This window comes from Rhinolophus hipposideros (assembly GCF_964194185.1).
Source record: "Rhinolophus hipposideros genome assembly, chromosome: 3".
Lineage (NCBI taxonomy): Eukaryota > Metazoa > Chordata > Mammalia > Chiroptera > Rhinolophidae > Rhinolophus > Rhinolophus hipposideros.
Window position 1 is genome coordinate 83,236,018 of NC_138049.1, and position 13,593 is coordinate 83,249,610.

Consider the following 13,593-nt stretch of genomic DNA (forward strand, 5'->3'; position numbering starts at 1 on the left):
AAGTCCACAAATTAGCTGTCTACAGCTTTAGGTATACAGTGAAGCCAAATCAATGAGTTGTTATTAAACACTTACGTTTTCTGTGGCAAATTCCCAGGATTATTCCAGTTTAAAAGTTCAGGCAAATCGGGGGGTAGATGAAGCGGTATTGCTGTCCCTCTGCTCGAGGTTGTTTCGCTTTTTTACAGAACCTACCAGGAATATTCAGCATCTGAGAAAGGATCCAGAACTTCCATTCCCTGGAAATCTTGAAACCTGTTATTTCAGCTCCTAAACCCATAGACTGCAACCCAGGGATCTCTAACACCCTAGAACAAATGGAACAAAAAAGGGGAACATTCCCTTTGTTAAAAACAATAATAAACTGGAATAGATTTGAACACTAGAGGAGAAGGACATTGCATTGACGTATTCTTGATTATTCATAGACAGTATAAAATTTATGTTACATAAAGCTAAGAAGGCACTTTCAAACTTGTAGCAAAAGTCCATTTTCCTTTGTAGTACATCAAAGAAAGTGTTGTTTAATTACAAACAAGTACGCACATAAAATTCTGCTCTAAATCGTCTATGTTGAGAAATTCTGGAAGCTCAGGGGTACATTTCTGTCCTTAAGGGATCACATCAGAAATACCAACATCTACAATCTCCCACCCAAAAAAAAAGACAGTAGGATCTAGAGCAGAAGTCTGTAAACCTTTGCTGCAAAAGCCCACAGTGTAACCATTTTAGGTTTCTCAGGCCGCAGGGTCTCTGTCACATTACTCATCTCTGCCTTTGGAGAGTGAAAGCAGCCATAGACAGTGTTTGTAAATCAGCATGGCTGTCACATGCTGTGACATGCCTGTGACAGGCAGATGGCCGCATTTTGCTTACAGGCCATAGTTCACCATCCCCTGATCTAGGTAGTTCTGTATTCTGGGTAAAGGTAACATTTGTCATATTTATTTTGGTTATTATTTCTATTTTATGTCTCATCACATAATGAAATAAACATAAGTACGTACCTTAAATAGTGTAGGAAATATCATTTTCCGTATATCACCAGATATGATTTATAATAAAGGATATCCTCAGAAACCTCATGTCTATTCATTTAAGTGCTATTAGTTTCTACATTGATAAACTTTTGATCATTTTTCTATATTATAGATCATTAGCCCTTGCCTTATCATATAGTAAGTGCAATTGAATTTTTTCTTATTGTTTTTGCCAAAGATATTCTTTTTTTTAAGGATAAATAAAGGTTTTATTGGTCAGTTTGGGTAAGCTTCTAGAGATATTTTTAGGGGGCATGTACTCTACATTAGTTGGCCCCAGTCTGCAGGGATTTTCCATTTGATATTGTCATTACCAGCACCTTTGATATCAGCTATCCGCAGCAATGTGTCTCTCGTAACCCCTTTTCTTATGTCCGTACTTCCTCCCACTGTAGCCCCACGAATAAAATCTGCTCTCTACTGAAGAACTAAATTCTGATTGAAAGACCCAGATAACCTAGTTTCTGGTATCAAATAAGTCATCATAAAGCCAATGTTAAGTCCCTGGCCCTTTGAAGGAAGGCTGCATTTCTTTTCTGGGGTAATAAACTTTATAAATGCTATTTTCCATAATACTCAAAAGTTTGGGTTTTGGCTAGGTTCCAAAACATTGAGGTTATTGGTAGTCTGATGAACAGGTAAATAAAGAAATTTTCCTAGTGTGCTAACACCTCTTTATTTCTAACTTGTTTATTTGGAAAAACTAATATATTGTTTTTCTTTACTGATTTTGCTACTTAAAATTTACTCTACTCCATATCTTGCTTATCTCTGACCAATTTTGTTTTGCACAATGGATCTCAACTGTGGGCCACATAAGAATCTTCTAGGGAAGCATTTAAAAAGATGCCAGAATGTAGGTCCCGCCTTGTAGAGTTTTCTAGTCATTTGGTTTGGGAGGTAGAGAACAGGCATTAGTCATTTTTTGTTTTGTTTTTAATTTGAAGATTCCCTGGAGATTCTCAAGTTAATCAAGGCCTAAGAACCATTGGTTTTCTATATCCAATTTCTTTTAGGAGTCTATATAAAGGATTAAATATGGAGTAGTTCGCATTGATACTCCTCTTTCTATTTGTGGCATAGAAATTTCACACATAATAGATATGGGGTTATCTAAGAATTGTCTGTTTTTGAACAGTGCCCTGAAAGTTTATCTAAGTGGCTGCATTTCAACATATATCCTTTGGGGAGATGATCTCATCATGTGGAAAATGCAGTAAGGCTTGAGTTGTTGAGATCAGTGTTGAGATCTTTTATTTCCTTTTGTTTCTGAGACTACTGTGTCTTAAATAACTGTTTCTGATAACTGTGAAGCCATGTGAATGTTACTGTCTTTCTCTTGTTCATAGCACCAGAAGAATGGTCCACGACCCGCTCCAGTCTGAAGGCGCCACCGCCAAGGTCAGCCAGAGGGGTGTTCAGGGAGCACCCCTATGGTAGATATTGAAGGTCCTCCCCACTGTGACCTCACCTCAAAGACAATTCATAGCCTGTGGTCTCCACAAAAACAGCAACAATACAAGTAATAGTCCTTTTTTTTATTTCTTTTTCCTATTCTAGGGATAACTGCTCATGATTACTCCCATATATTTCTTGTATTTCCCCTATACTGTTGGTGTGACATTGACACTAGTATTATTTTACAAAACAGACTAAAAGAGTCATTGGCAAGCATTGTCTATAAATCATTCAGTAGGATGATATTCTCTTGGTTGTTTTTCATTGTTGTGTGTAATCTTTTTTATTTCTTTTTTCTTTTCTTTCTTTTTTTTTAAGAAAGAGCATGAATCTGTTAACAGATTTTGAGTCTCAATCAACTAGCAAAAACTTTGTTTAGGGTTGCTAAAAGACTGTAATATGATTTTTTGAACTAGATGATAATAAAGTTGTAGATAATATGTTTTAACCTGTCTTTTAATATCTGTTAGTTAGATGAAGACGTTCGATATTAAGTTTGTAAATTTAATTTTAAATGCTGTTTTAATGGGGTTGAAAATAGCAGCTACTGTATGTACGTAGCTAACTGAATTTGTTCAGTGTTTTAACCTGTATTTGTTAAAAAAGAAAAAAAAACACACACATAAAGTTCCATGTGTAAGCTTCTCTAAATAGGAAACCACAATTTGTCAAATATGTTTGCCATAATTTGTCAATAAAGCTGAAAACTTTTGTAAAAATTAAATTTGGAATTACTTGTTTTCTAGCTTTAAATGCCTGCTTTATTTCTTCTTCAAGAGATGCCTAAAATGTTTTCTATTTAAAAATTACAAAAATGAACCCAAGCCTGTTTTAAGATATTTGTGTAATACTTAAAAATGTATTAATAACTTATGGTTGTTAAATAATTTAAAAGTTAACAAACTAAACTGTTACATGAATCATGGTTAGTAAACACTAATGTATAATATGTTAATGGAAAAAATGGATTTAGAATAATAAATGGATTTTAAACTATCCTCTAAGCTTTATCTTGCTAAACACAAATTCTGATTGACTTGTTTGCATTAGCATGTCTCTCGTGAGAAAGAGTAATGGAGTATAAAGAGGTAAGATTACCACTTACCACTGTCTAAATGCCTAGTTCTTCAACCTTTGAGTTTCCCCGCACATTAAATATCCCATCCAACATGTAAGCATTGCGTAGATTCACTTTATTGTTTTCACTCAAAGGAGTGTGTGGACTTCATTTGCGTAGTTTATAACAATTTGTTTTGACAAACAAATCATCAGTGTCACTGGCCAGTTGTTGCTATTCAACCTCAAAAACTTTATTTGTAATTTTCAGTGCTAAATATCACCGCCCTTGAAGGCAGTTTAGAGGGCTGATATTTCTTTTGAGACTATCAGACTTGATGGCTGATGATTATTAAGGAAATATGTCGCAGGACTCAAAGGATGACTAAACGTTAAACAGGTAACACTAATAGTAACTCTGTAATTTTGCCTATGCAACAGTAATGTTAAATATTCTCAGTTATTAAGTTCCTGATAGTTAAAAAAGTAAACCTACAAAAACATAACAAATAGGTCTATAGGTTATTAAAACAACTAATTAACATTAACTAGAGGCACCAAAATTATTTTACAATATATAACCCTCAAGGTAATAAACAGAACTAAAATTAACAATAATAGTAATGCAACTCTTGCTAACATCAAACGTAAGCTAAATTTTGATGGAAAAAAAGAAAGTGAAAGACTGGATGGTAGGGACGAATGCCAAAACTGTTAATCTTTTAAATACAGTTTTTTTGTTTATGGTGGCTTTTGTCAATGTGACTGGTTTACTTTTTTGCTGCGAATCAGCTTAGGCATATTGCTGTTCAGTTTTTACAGCTGGAGTTGCATGCTAATAGTTTTATGAAGTGTGTGTGTCTGTCATCAATTAATTGTAAATATTTGCCTTTCACAAAACGCTATTGAGTTATATTTAATTTTCTTTTTTTTTATTCTTTCTCACTATTTCAGGTACACACTAGCAAAGAGCACGTAATTGAATGGAAGAAGTGATGGGCTAAGAAGAATAAAGGTAAGCTTATTTTTTATTTTTTCTAAAGTAGATAATCTTTACCAAAATGAACCCATGGCAGTGAGCTACAACACCAAATGCCACTTGTTGAAATATTGAAAAGGCTTAGAATGTTATCAAGGAACTGAGTTATTTTTATCTTCTTTGAAATAAAGTGATCTGACGTGGTATTTACCTGGCAAGGCTTTCTGAGCTTATTCAGAAGCTTGTCAAGTGAAAAATGAATTAGTAGTTAATATCCAGCCCTTTTCTTTACTATGAACGACTACATATCTCCTTAACTATACAAAGAAAGAATATTAAGAACTTTTGCTCTGCAGACATAAGAGAAGGAAATCACAACTGTTGGCTGAAATGGAGGGATAGGAAAGGGAGGCCCACAATCAACCCCTCACCTATCCCTTGTCAATGAGATAATATTTATTAACATTAACATTTACTTAGTCAAATAAAGTAATTAAACTTACCATGATTTTCCCTATTTATCCCACTGGATTTAGCAAATTCTATTAGATTCAGCAAATATTTACTGAATACAAAGCACTATTGGAAATTGAGAGATGATTTCTATACACAAGGCTTTCAAAACTTTAGCCAAAAAACTCACACTGAAAACAATACAAAGGCAGTTACGGAATCCACAGACTGATCTGACATACATAGAATCGAAATGGGTTTTACATGATATTTGACACAGGGTAAAACCCAAGTCTTCTCCTTCTGGGCCTGGTGCTTTGTCTACTAAACAAATATCCAAATATCTGCAACACAGTGTAACCTTAAAAAAGTGTCACAGAAGAAGTAGGAGAGATTCCTTAGGAGCAGAAATAGGGCAGAGACTGAGGGAACCATGGGGTGAAAGGGAGAGCCTGTTTGTTGATGAGGAAGCGAGTGTCACTTGGTGAAGGGGACAGGATGCATCAATTTATGGGGTCCCGGAAGTTCAGGAAGAGTTTGAAAGGAATGGAGGTCAATGGACACTAACGGCCAGATTCATGAAGGCACAGAGCAGAAGCCAAGCCTGAAGAGGTGGGTTCCAGTCAGGTAGGTCCTGGCTGCCCCCAAGTACTGTGTTCAATTGTTCAGATTTTATTGGAAAAATTAAAGGAAGCTGTTGTAGGTTTGAAGTAAAGAATCAGAATTATTCCTCTAACGAAATCACCCCAAGTAACCAATGCCACCTCACATTTAGTCAACTTTATAGTCACTCATGCCTCTTCATCTGAGATAGCTCTTCTACAATTAAAATCATTTAAAAAAACCTGTTTAATATTGTATGTGCCTCAATCAAGTCCCTTTGTTAAGCTACAGCATCAAAGATCAAAAGTTAGAGAAATTTTATCAGACATTCCATATCTCGTTTGACTCTTTAAAAAAGTTAGTTTTTATAAACCAAAGGGAGAAAAAAAACCTCTAATCCAGATATCCTGTGTATTTTTCTCCTTTGATCCTTTCAAACCATTGGCTTGCTTTTGGTTTGCGAAACCAGTCACAGTTTGTTACTATTTTGGTATGTTAATCAATGTTTTTTGTAATTACTGTTGCTGTTGTTGTTTTATAACCCAGTGGCTTGCTCACCATTCAGACTATTATCTTCAAATTCATTAACTCAGGGCAGGGCTATTACAGCAGAAAGACTAGTGCTAAACAAGAGAAGCTGTTTAAGTTCTTGGCTGTTAAGTTTAAAAGTAGAGTTTTTAAAGCTCAAAAATTATGATTTGTAAGAAAGGGGATTTGGTGTTTCAAAAGCGTGCTTTTGAATAGGCTTTAAGTAGGACATAAAGTTTATGTGTTAATAGATTTAAAAGGCTCCCATCCATTAATGAATGAATGAGTGAATGAATGTCTCCCTTCCATCCACCTGCCTCCACACATCTACAAGATAATATTTGCCCAGGCTGAGAAGAAAGCTTATGAGGCAGCAATAACTAAGGTATTAGTGGAAGACATTAGAGTGGCCTTAACTATAAAGTCTGTACACTGTATCAATTATCCAATAAAGCCTGGGATAGTTTTGGAACACAGAGGGGACCTTTGTCTAAAGTGGAGCCTGGGGAGGCAGCAGGCTTCACCGAGTTCCCCACGTCAGGGTGTTCCAGGTACAGTCCTGTAGAAGAATGTTTCTCCATGCTGGCGAGAGTGCAGCAGGTGAGACAGAGAGAGGCGCACACACAGTCACCTCTGCAGGGAGGCAGGACAGGGCGCAATAGCATCCACATGGACCCACACTCGCTAGGATGCAGGTTATCAGTGGCTACAACATGGAAAAGGGAGAAGATCAGCTGCTCCCTGCCACCAACACCTGCAAAACTGAAATCCAACTAGGAAAAAGAGAGGGGGACAATAAATCCCTGAGTTGACGGAGGAACTCCTGACTAAAATCCATCTGAATTGGCTGAGATTTATTTTTCTGTGCCTGGCAGTATGAGGACTTGAGATTGAAATCAAGTTGAGGTATAGAAAAATATAATTATATGTACGTTGCAGTCACTTATTGCATAACTTGTCTGACTCTTACAATACTCAGAAGTGAATACAGTCAGCTTCTCCGGCAAAAGGGAATGAGAATTTCCTTAAGTTAGTGGCCTCTCAGCAGAAACCTTTGCTAGAATAAAAACTGTTCCGAGTGGCCCTAATTAATGAACGTCTGTCCAGTCAGAGGGTTCCTTCTCTTGTCGGCATCAGACAGTGATGCCGGGTCCCATTTGGATTCCTTCATGATGTAATGTCTGCTCTCGCTCATTTCAAAGTGCTGCAGAACAGTTATCTTGCCAGTACACACATTCTCACATCTGGCATTTTACCTGTGCAAGTCATGCAAACTTGCTCGACAAATTAAGGTTTTTAAATTACAGTGCATTCCATCCAAGTGTACTTGAGGTTATCTGTGTGCAAGCGCCATACATTCTATCAGACAAGGCTGTCACTTGGTGCACTGATGATCCTACAACAAGTAACTCACTAAAACACCAAAGGTAGCTAGCTTAGTGCACTAAACAAAGTACTTAAAATAGTAACAATAACATTAATAAGTAATAAATAATTATTGTGTCTGCATATATTTGTCTAGCAAAAAGGTTTACTAAATTCAAGTATGAGTAAATCAGAATCAACTTGATATTAGTCAAGAAAAAAAATAGTGATGTTAGGTTGTATTTGTAATATTTAGATACCTATTACTTTCAGTATATTAATGGAACTAAGGTCATTTAGTTTAGTAAAATGAAATACTAATAGTTTTTAAGTAAATTTGGAACAGAAAGACATATTAAAGGTTCTCATTAATTATCTTAAAGGAAATTGTTTTTTTCAACTATATTATTAAGATATTACTTTTGTCCTTTTAGTTCTTCACTTAAAAATATATAGACTGGTACTTTGAAAACCACAAATGTTCCTTTAAAAAGTAATCCTTTAATTATGTACCATTCTTTATCTATCTCTGTGTTTCTTGGTCAATGTAATATAGAAGCTTATAGGTTTTGTGTGTGTGTGTGTGTGTGTTAAACGGAATAGAGAACAGTGATTAGTAATCTGACTTGGCTGAAAATCAAATGTCATTTTTCAGTATGAAGGGGTTGCCTGTTACTGAAAACTCCATCTGTTTGACACTTGCAGATTCCATGGGAAAGTTTAATATTTACTGCAATAAACTATGTAGTAAATGATTGAAAATATACAATTGTATGGTAATTTATGAAATCAATGACATGGTTTATGTTTGGTATGAGGGCAGAGTAATAATAATGATAATGCCATCTCTTTTCTGAACATACTTGGCAAGGTACTAGCATTTTCACATAAAAACTTACATGAAATATCTGTAATCCTTACAACAAGCTTGCAAAGGAAGTATAATTAACCTCATTTTACATAAGAGGAAGTTGAAATTCAGACATTTAACTAATGTCACACTGCGAATACATAGCAAAACAAATATTTAAAACAAAGTTTGATAACCCACACATTTTCCAAAATGCTATGGTGATTCCAAGCTTTTAATGAATCTGATTGAAAAGAGAATCTAAAATCTCAAACAGCCTTAACATAATTTCTATTCTGTAGTAATATGATGAATAATAACCAAAAAAATGGATGAAATATTATAACTTGAAGTGCATCTTTACTTTGATCTTTCCTCAAATTTGTCACTTTCAAAAGTTCTAATTTCATGATAGAAAAATCTAGATGAAAGTATCCTGCATTTGTCATAGAGCATGGCCACAGTTCTACAGAACAATGAATTCATTTATAATCTAAACTCTATCTTGACACTGAAAAAATACATGATTAAATAAGCATGAGAGCAATTTCAGGCTTTCATTCTTCAATCTATAAATCAGAACTTTGCTTTCAAGTATGAGAGTTAATTTCAAACCAGAAATATCTTCATATAAGCCATGCAGTCATGTGTTAAGAACACAAAGGGAAGGTACCATTCAATATTAAATATTTAAAAACAAAGCATTTCCTGTTGCCAATATCCTGTGTATCATTTCTGGACATCCTAGAGCCCTATTAAAGCAGCTGAGTTAACAATAAGATAACTGTTCTTGTTGACTGCCAGGAACCAGTCTCCCAACCATCATAAAGTTTAATTTTCTAGTCTCTTTACATAGAATTTATTAATTCATATTCAAAAGATCATTTACACTGAGGGAAAAAGATCACTCTACTTTACATGCCCTCTTATATATCCGTTACTTACACTTCCTCGTGAGAGAGATTGAGGAAACAGGAGAGAGAGTTGTCTGATTTGTACACCACTGGATGCTTTCACAACAGCTAGCTTATTATCGGTCTTTACCAAAAAAAAGTGCAGAATTGGTAAAAAAATTACTAAACACTAATCTTGTTCCAGCTTCTGTTCTACCACGGTTCATGTTTCACAGTGGGATATAGTGAATGATGGATTTCCAAAAGACAGGTGGGATCCTCTTCTTAGAACCTCTCTAGAAGCAAATGTCACCACTAGACAAGGGTTTCCTAACACCTGATGCTTCTAAGGATGACTTATACCAAGTAGGAAAATGTCCCCTCGCTACTGTCTCATTCTCTGTCTGCCCTAATACAGGTGTTCTATATTTCCTATATTCTAACCTTATAACTGACTTTTTTAACATCAGGACAATTTTCAATTTCTCTGATACACCTTGCCTCTCCTTTCCCAATGTCTTCTGTCATTTTCCCAATTGCACATGGGAATGTGAGAAGACGAAAATCATTCAGGTACAAATAATGGTTATCTTAGAATGTGGCAGAATTGCCAGTGAATTGGTATTTTTAGAGGGAGGATTTTCTTTTTTAATATATACTGTCTCCTTTTTTTATTACAAAAGTAATCCATACTCAGGGTTAAAAAAAATTAGAATGTATAAAATAAATATGCAATCTAAAAATTCAGTCTATAATCCTTTTATCATTTCTAGAGTAGGGGAAAGAGTACTACCATTCCTTCCATTCAGTAGAGCCCCTACATTAAGAAATGTTTACTGTGTTAATTATGAAACCAATACATGTCCATTGTAAACCAAAAAGTATGAAAAGAAAATCACATTTAATTAAAACAGAAATAACAACTGTTAACATTTATATATAATCAACTGGTCACAAAATTTTGATTTCTTAGCTATAGAGTATAAGGGGATCTGATAGGTGAGAAAATATCTCCAGTTAGTCTAAGTTCTCTATTTCAAAATATAAAACTTTAAAATTAAAAACAAATAAACTTACTTATGGAATTTACTAAGATCAGTATATAATATTTGTGAATAGGGTGAAGCCAGTTTTAAATGTCTTTACACAGGGAATGGTGTATTTACATGTTACATGAAGATGATCTTCACAATGGAATTAATGTTGAATTTTTAAACTTTTTCCAATTTTCCTTTGGGACATTTAAGAATATAAGTTTATTTATTGACCAATACATAAAAATTTAGAAGTAATATTAGGAATGCTGCTTCATGCTTTCTAATAAGGCATAATTTTTAAAATAAGTAATACCACATTCCATTAGATAAACTTTTCTGGAATCCTTTTATATCTGATAACCTCAAACAAAGTACAAATTGGTATAACTTTTCTAAAGATTTTTTTTTTTTCTTTTCATTTCTAGAGAGTAAATCATTCAGGTAAAAATAATGGTTGTCTTAGAATATGGCCGAATTGCCAGTGTATTGTGGGTGTTTTTTGTTTTGTTTTGTTTTTGCGGGGGAGGAGGGTTTTAATATATATTGTCTCCCTTTTTATTACAAAAGTAATCAATACCCAAAATTAAAAAATTAGACTGTATATTGTAAATTTGTAACCTAAAAATTGAAAGTCTATAATCCTTCTCCTCAAAGATAATTCTGTTAACAGATTGATCTATATTTTTTCTGATTTTCTTTCTTCTTTTTCTTCTTTCCTTTCTCCATTCCACAGCTGCTTGTTACTTATTTATTCATTTGAAATGGGATTCTGCTATATACATATATGCAATTTTAATTTTCAGAAGTGAGATGAATTTTGTTTCTTTGTGAATAGTCATTCCATAAGGTTGATTTGTGTGTGGAGGATTAAAGTTGCATTATTACACTATGAAACTTTAAACCATACTACATACTCTAAAGTGTAAGCAAAGTTATTTTTACTTTTCAAGCTTCAGTTTTCTTATAGGTAAAATGGGGGTCATAGTAGCACCTACGCATAGAATTGTGAGGTATTTAAAGTAAAATCAAACAGGTGTGCATGTGTCCGCTGCAAATTTAGTTAATATTCTCCCCCAAATTATTTTTCCTCGACTAAAATGTTTTACTTTAAGGTATCTTTATGGTGTGTATCAAATGTTTAAATAAAAGCTAGTATAATCCATAAAAAAATTTATATTATCCTAATCAATTTGCAGCTTAGACATTTTAAAATTATTTTTTACTAAAATATTCATCTAATGTAGGTTTTAGAACATGGTTGTAAACATGTTCATCATGATATTCATAAGCAAGCATATATTGGGTATCTTAACAACAGGTATTGAAAGTTATGTTTATACACAATAATCTTATACTAATGTTGCATATATATTGTTCGCATTGAAATACTCAGGGCTTAAAAATGAAAGTAAGCTAGCAATAATTTTATGCAATTGTTTCAATAATAATGTGAAGAAAGGCATTTGCAATAATGGCATGCATAACACATGTCAAGCACTATGTTAAGTATTTCTAGTAATGACTTCATGTATTTTCTCAGCAACCCTATGATATAAATTCTAGGGTATCCTCATTTTCCAAGTGGGAAAACTGAGCCTGGGAGAGGAGACATAACCTACCTCAGGTCACATCACTGGGCAGCGGGGTGGACTCTTAAACCCAGGCAGTCATAATCAGAGACCTCATCCTTAACCCCTGCACCCCACTGTCCCCTCGGACTCTAATGACAAGTTTTGTAGTAAACTAATTTGAGAGAAAACCAAATGCCTATGTGTAATCCATTCTTCAAGCTAGTAAAAAGGAATTAGAAGAAATCCTCTTACTATGAATACTTCCAAGATCAATACTAACTTTAAAGTCTGATGATAGATTTCCAAGCACCTCTATACGCATAAACCAAAATATTCAGAATATCTCTTTTCCCTGGATTATCCAAAAAGTGAGTCTTGAATAATAACCCTAAACTCTGTATATGTTGTGCCTGAGTGTATTTATTTGTGCATCTTACCACCGATTAAATGGAAGCTATGTGTATGTAAGTATAGAATTTACTCTTCATGGTGGTTGAGCTATCCTAAATGAAACCACATAAAACTCCAATGAAAAACGAAAATCAACTATAAGAATACATTTCTAGAAAAAGAAGTCATGGTTACTTATTTGTTTAATAATGGCATATTGTATTAATTTGTCCCAATCAGTGTGATTATAAAAATAAAATGTAGGGTTTTTCTTTTTACTACCATTTGTCCTATAGATGCTCCACACTATTGAAATGCATTTTATACTTTATTATACTTAATAACAGTACACCAGAATGAAGGTGAACATGAGAATAGGAAAAAAATGATTTAGAAAGAAAAAGAATTTAGCTAGAAGGGTGAGAAAGATCTGTTAGAAGTGCTAAGATGAAAATGGTAGCAACATGAGAAAGAAGACAGCCCACCCCTTACCACCTTCAAGAAATATAATGTCCTGAGGTGTAAAAATTCTCATAAATCATCATGTGCAACGTATCATATAAGGCAATAACTTTACAAATTAAAAATCTGTTTTCTGTTTACAGCAAATACAGAACATTCGTCTGTTGAATATATCTGGAACTTCTGTTGTGTGTCCAGAACAATCACTTTCATAGGCCATTGCATTTTCCCTTCACGTCCACCAGAAGATATTATTTACCACTTCGGAAAATTTCTGTGTGTCCAATATTGGGTAATGAACAAATGTTTACACCAGCCTCTCACAGTGTATGTTAATTCAAATTTGTGCTTTTAGAAAATTACAAATTATTGCATATCTTATATTGATGTTTGAGAGATACAGTACTCCAAACTGTATTTGAAGAATCCTGTAGTTTTGTATACTATGTACTATGAGTAAAAAACAGACCCTGTAGAATCATTAACTGTATAAAGGTTCTCGGTAAGTGTTTATTTGTTGTATTTGGATTACCAGGAAGATGTCTAACATTGGATATAAAAGGTTAGTTACTGGTAAGTGAAAGTGGGTGATGAATTGATTTGATTGCTCAGAAGTAGGAGAGGTTCGTTAATTCTCTGAGGATTTAATTTCAAGGTATTAGTGTGTTTTAAGTAATATTCAAATGATTTATTTAATCTACATAGTTTCCCATCACTAATTCTACCAGTTCATTGTATCATTCAGGGAAACACTTTAATTTGCAAATGAGACTAGAAGTGATAGCCTAATCTAAGCAAATAGCCTTAGCTTTTTATATAGTAGCAAATAGCTACTAAGCAAAATAGATTCAAAAGAAAGTGACCTTATGACAATTTACAGCTAAAACATACTCAGTGGATGCCAAATA

General features: G+C 34.0%; 1 protein-coding gene across 7 annotated transcripts in view; it reads left to right on the forward strand.

Moving 5' to 3' along the window:
* Positions 1 to 13,593, forward strand: part of KHDRBS2 (KH RNA binding domain containing, signal transduction associated 2) — a 542,840-nt gene that overhangs the window by 496,369 nt on the left and 32,878 nt on the right. For 2 of the 7 annotated variants that reach the window (XR_013993122.1, XR_013993125.1), the window contains 3 exons: positions 2,390 to 2,562; positions 4,509 to 4,569; positions 12,829 to 13,012. Coding sequence is in view for 2 of the 7 variants with exons in the window: in XM_081044942.1 (XP_080901068.1) it covers positions 2,390 to 2,487 (98 nt within the window). In the remaining 5 variants the exon portion in view is untranslated. Of the gene's footprint in view, positions 1 to 2,389; positions 3,497 to 4,508; positions 4,649 to 12,828; positions 13,013 to 13,593 lie in introns of those variants that run through there. The other 5 variants (XR_013993123.1, XR_013993124.1, XR_013993126.1 and 2 more) reach the window with 5 other exon arrangements.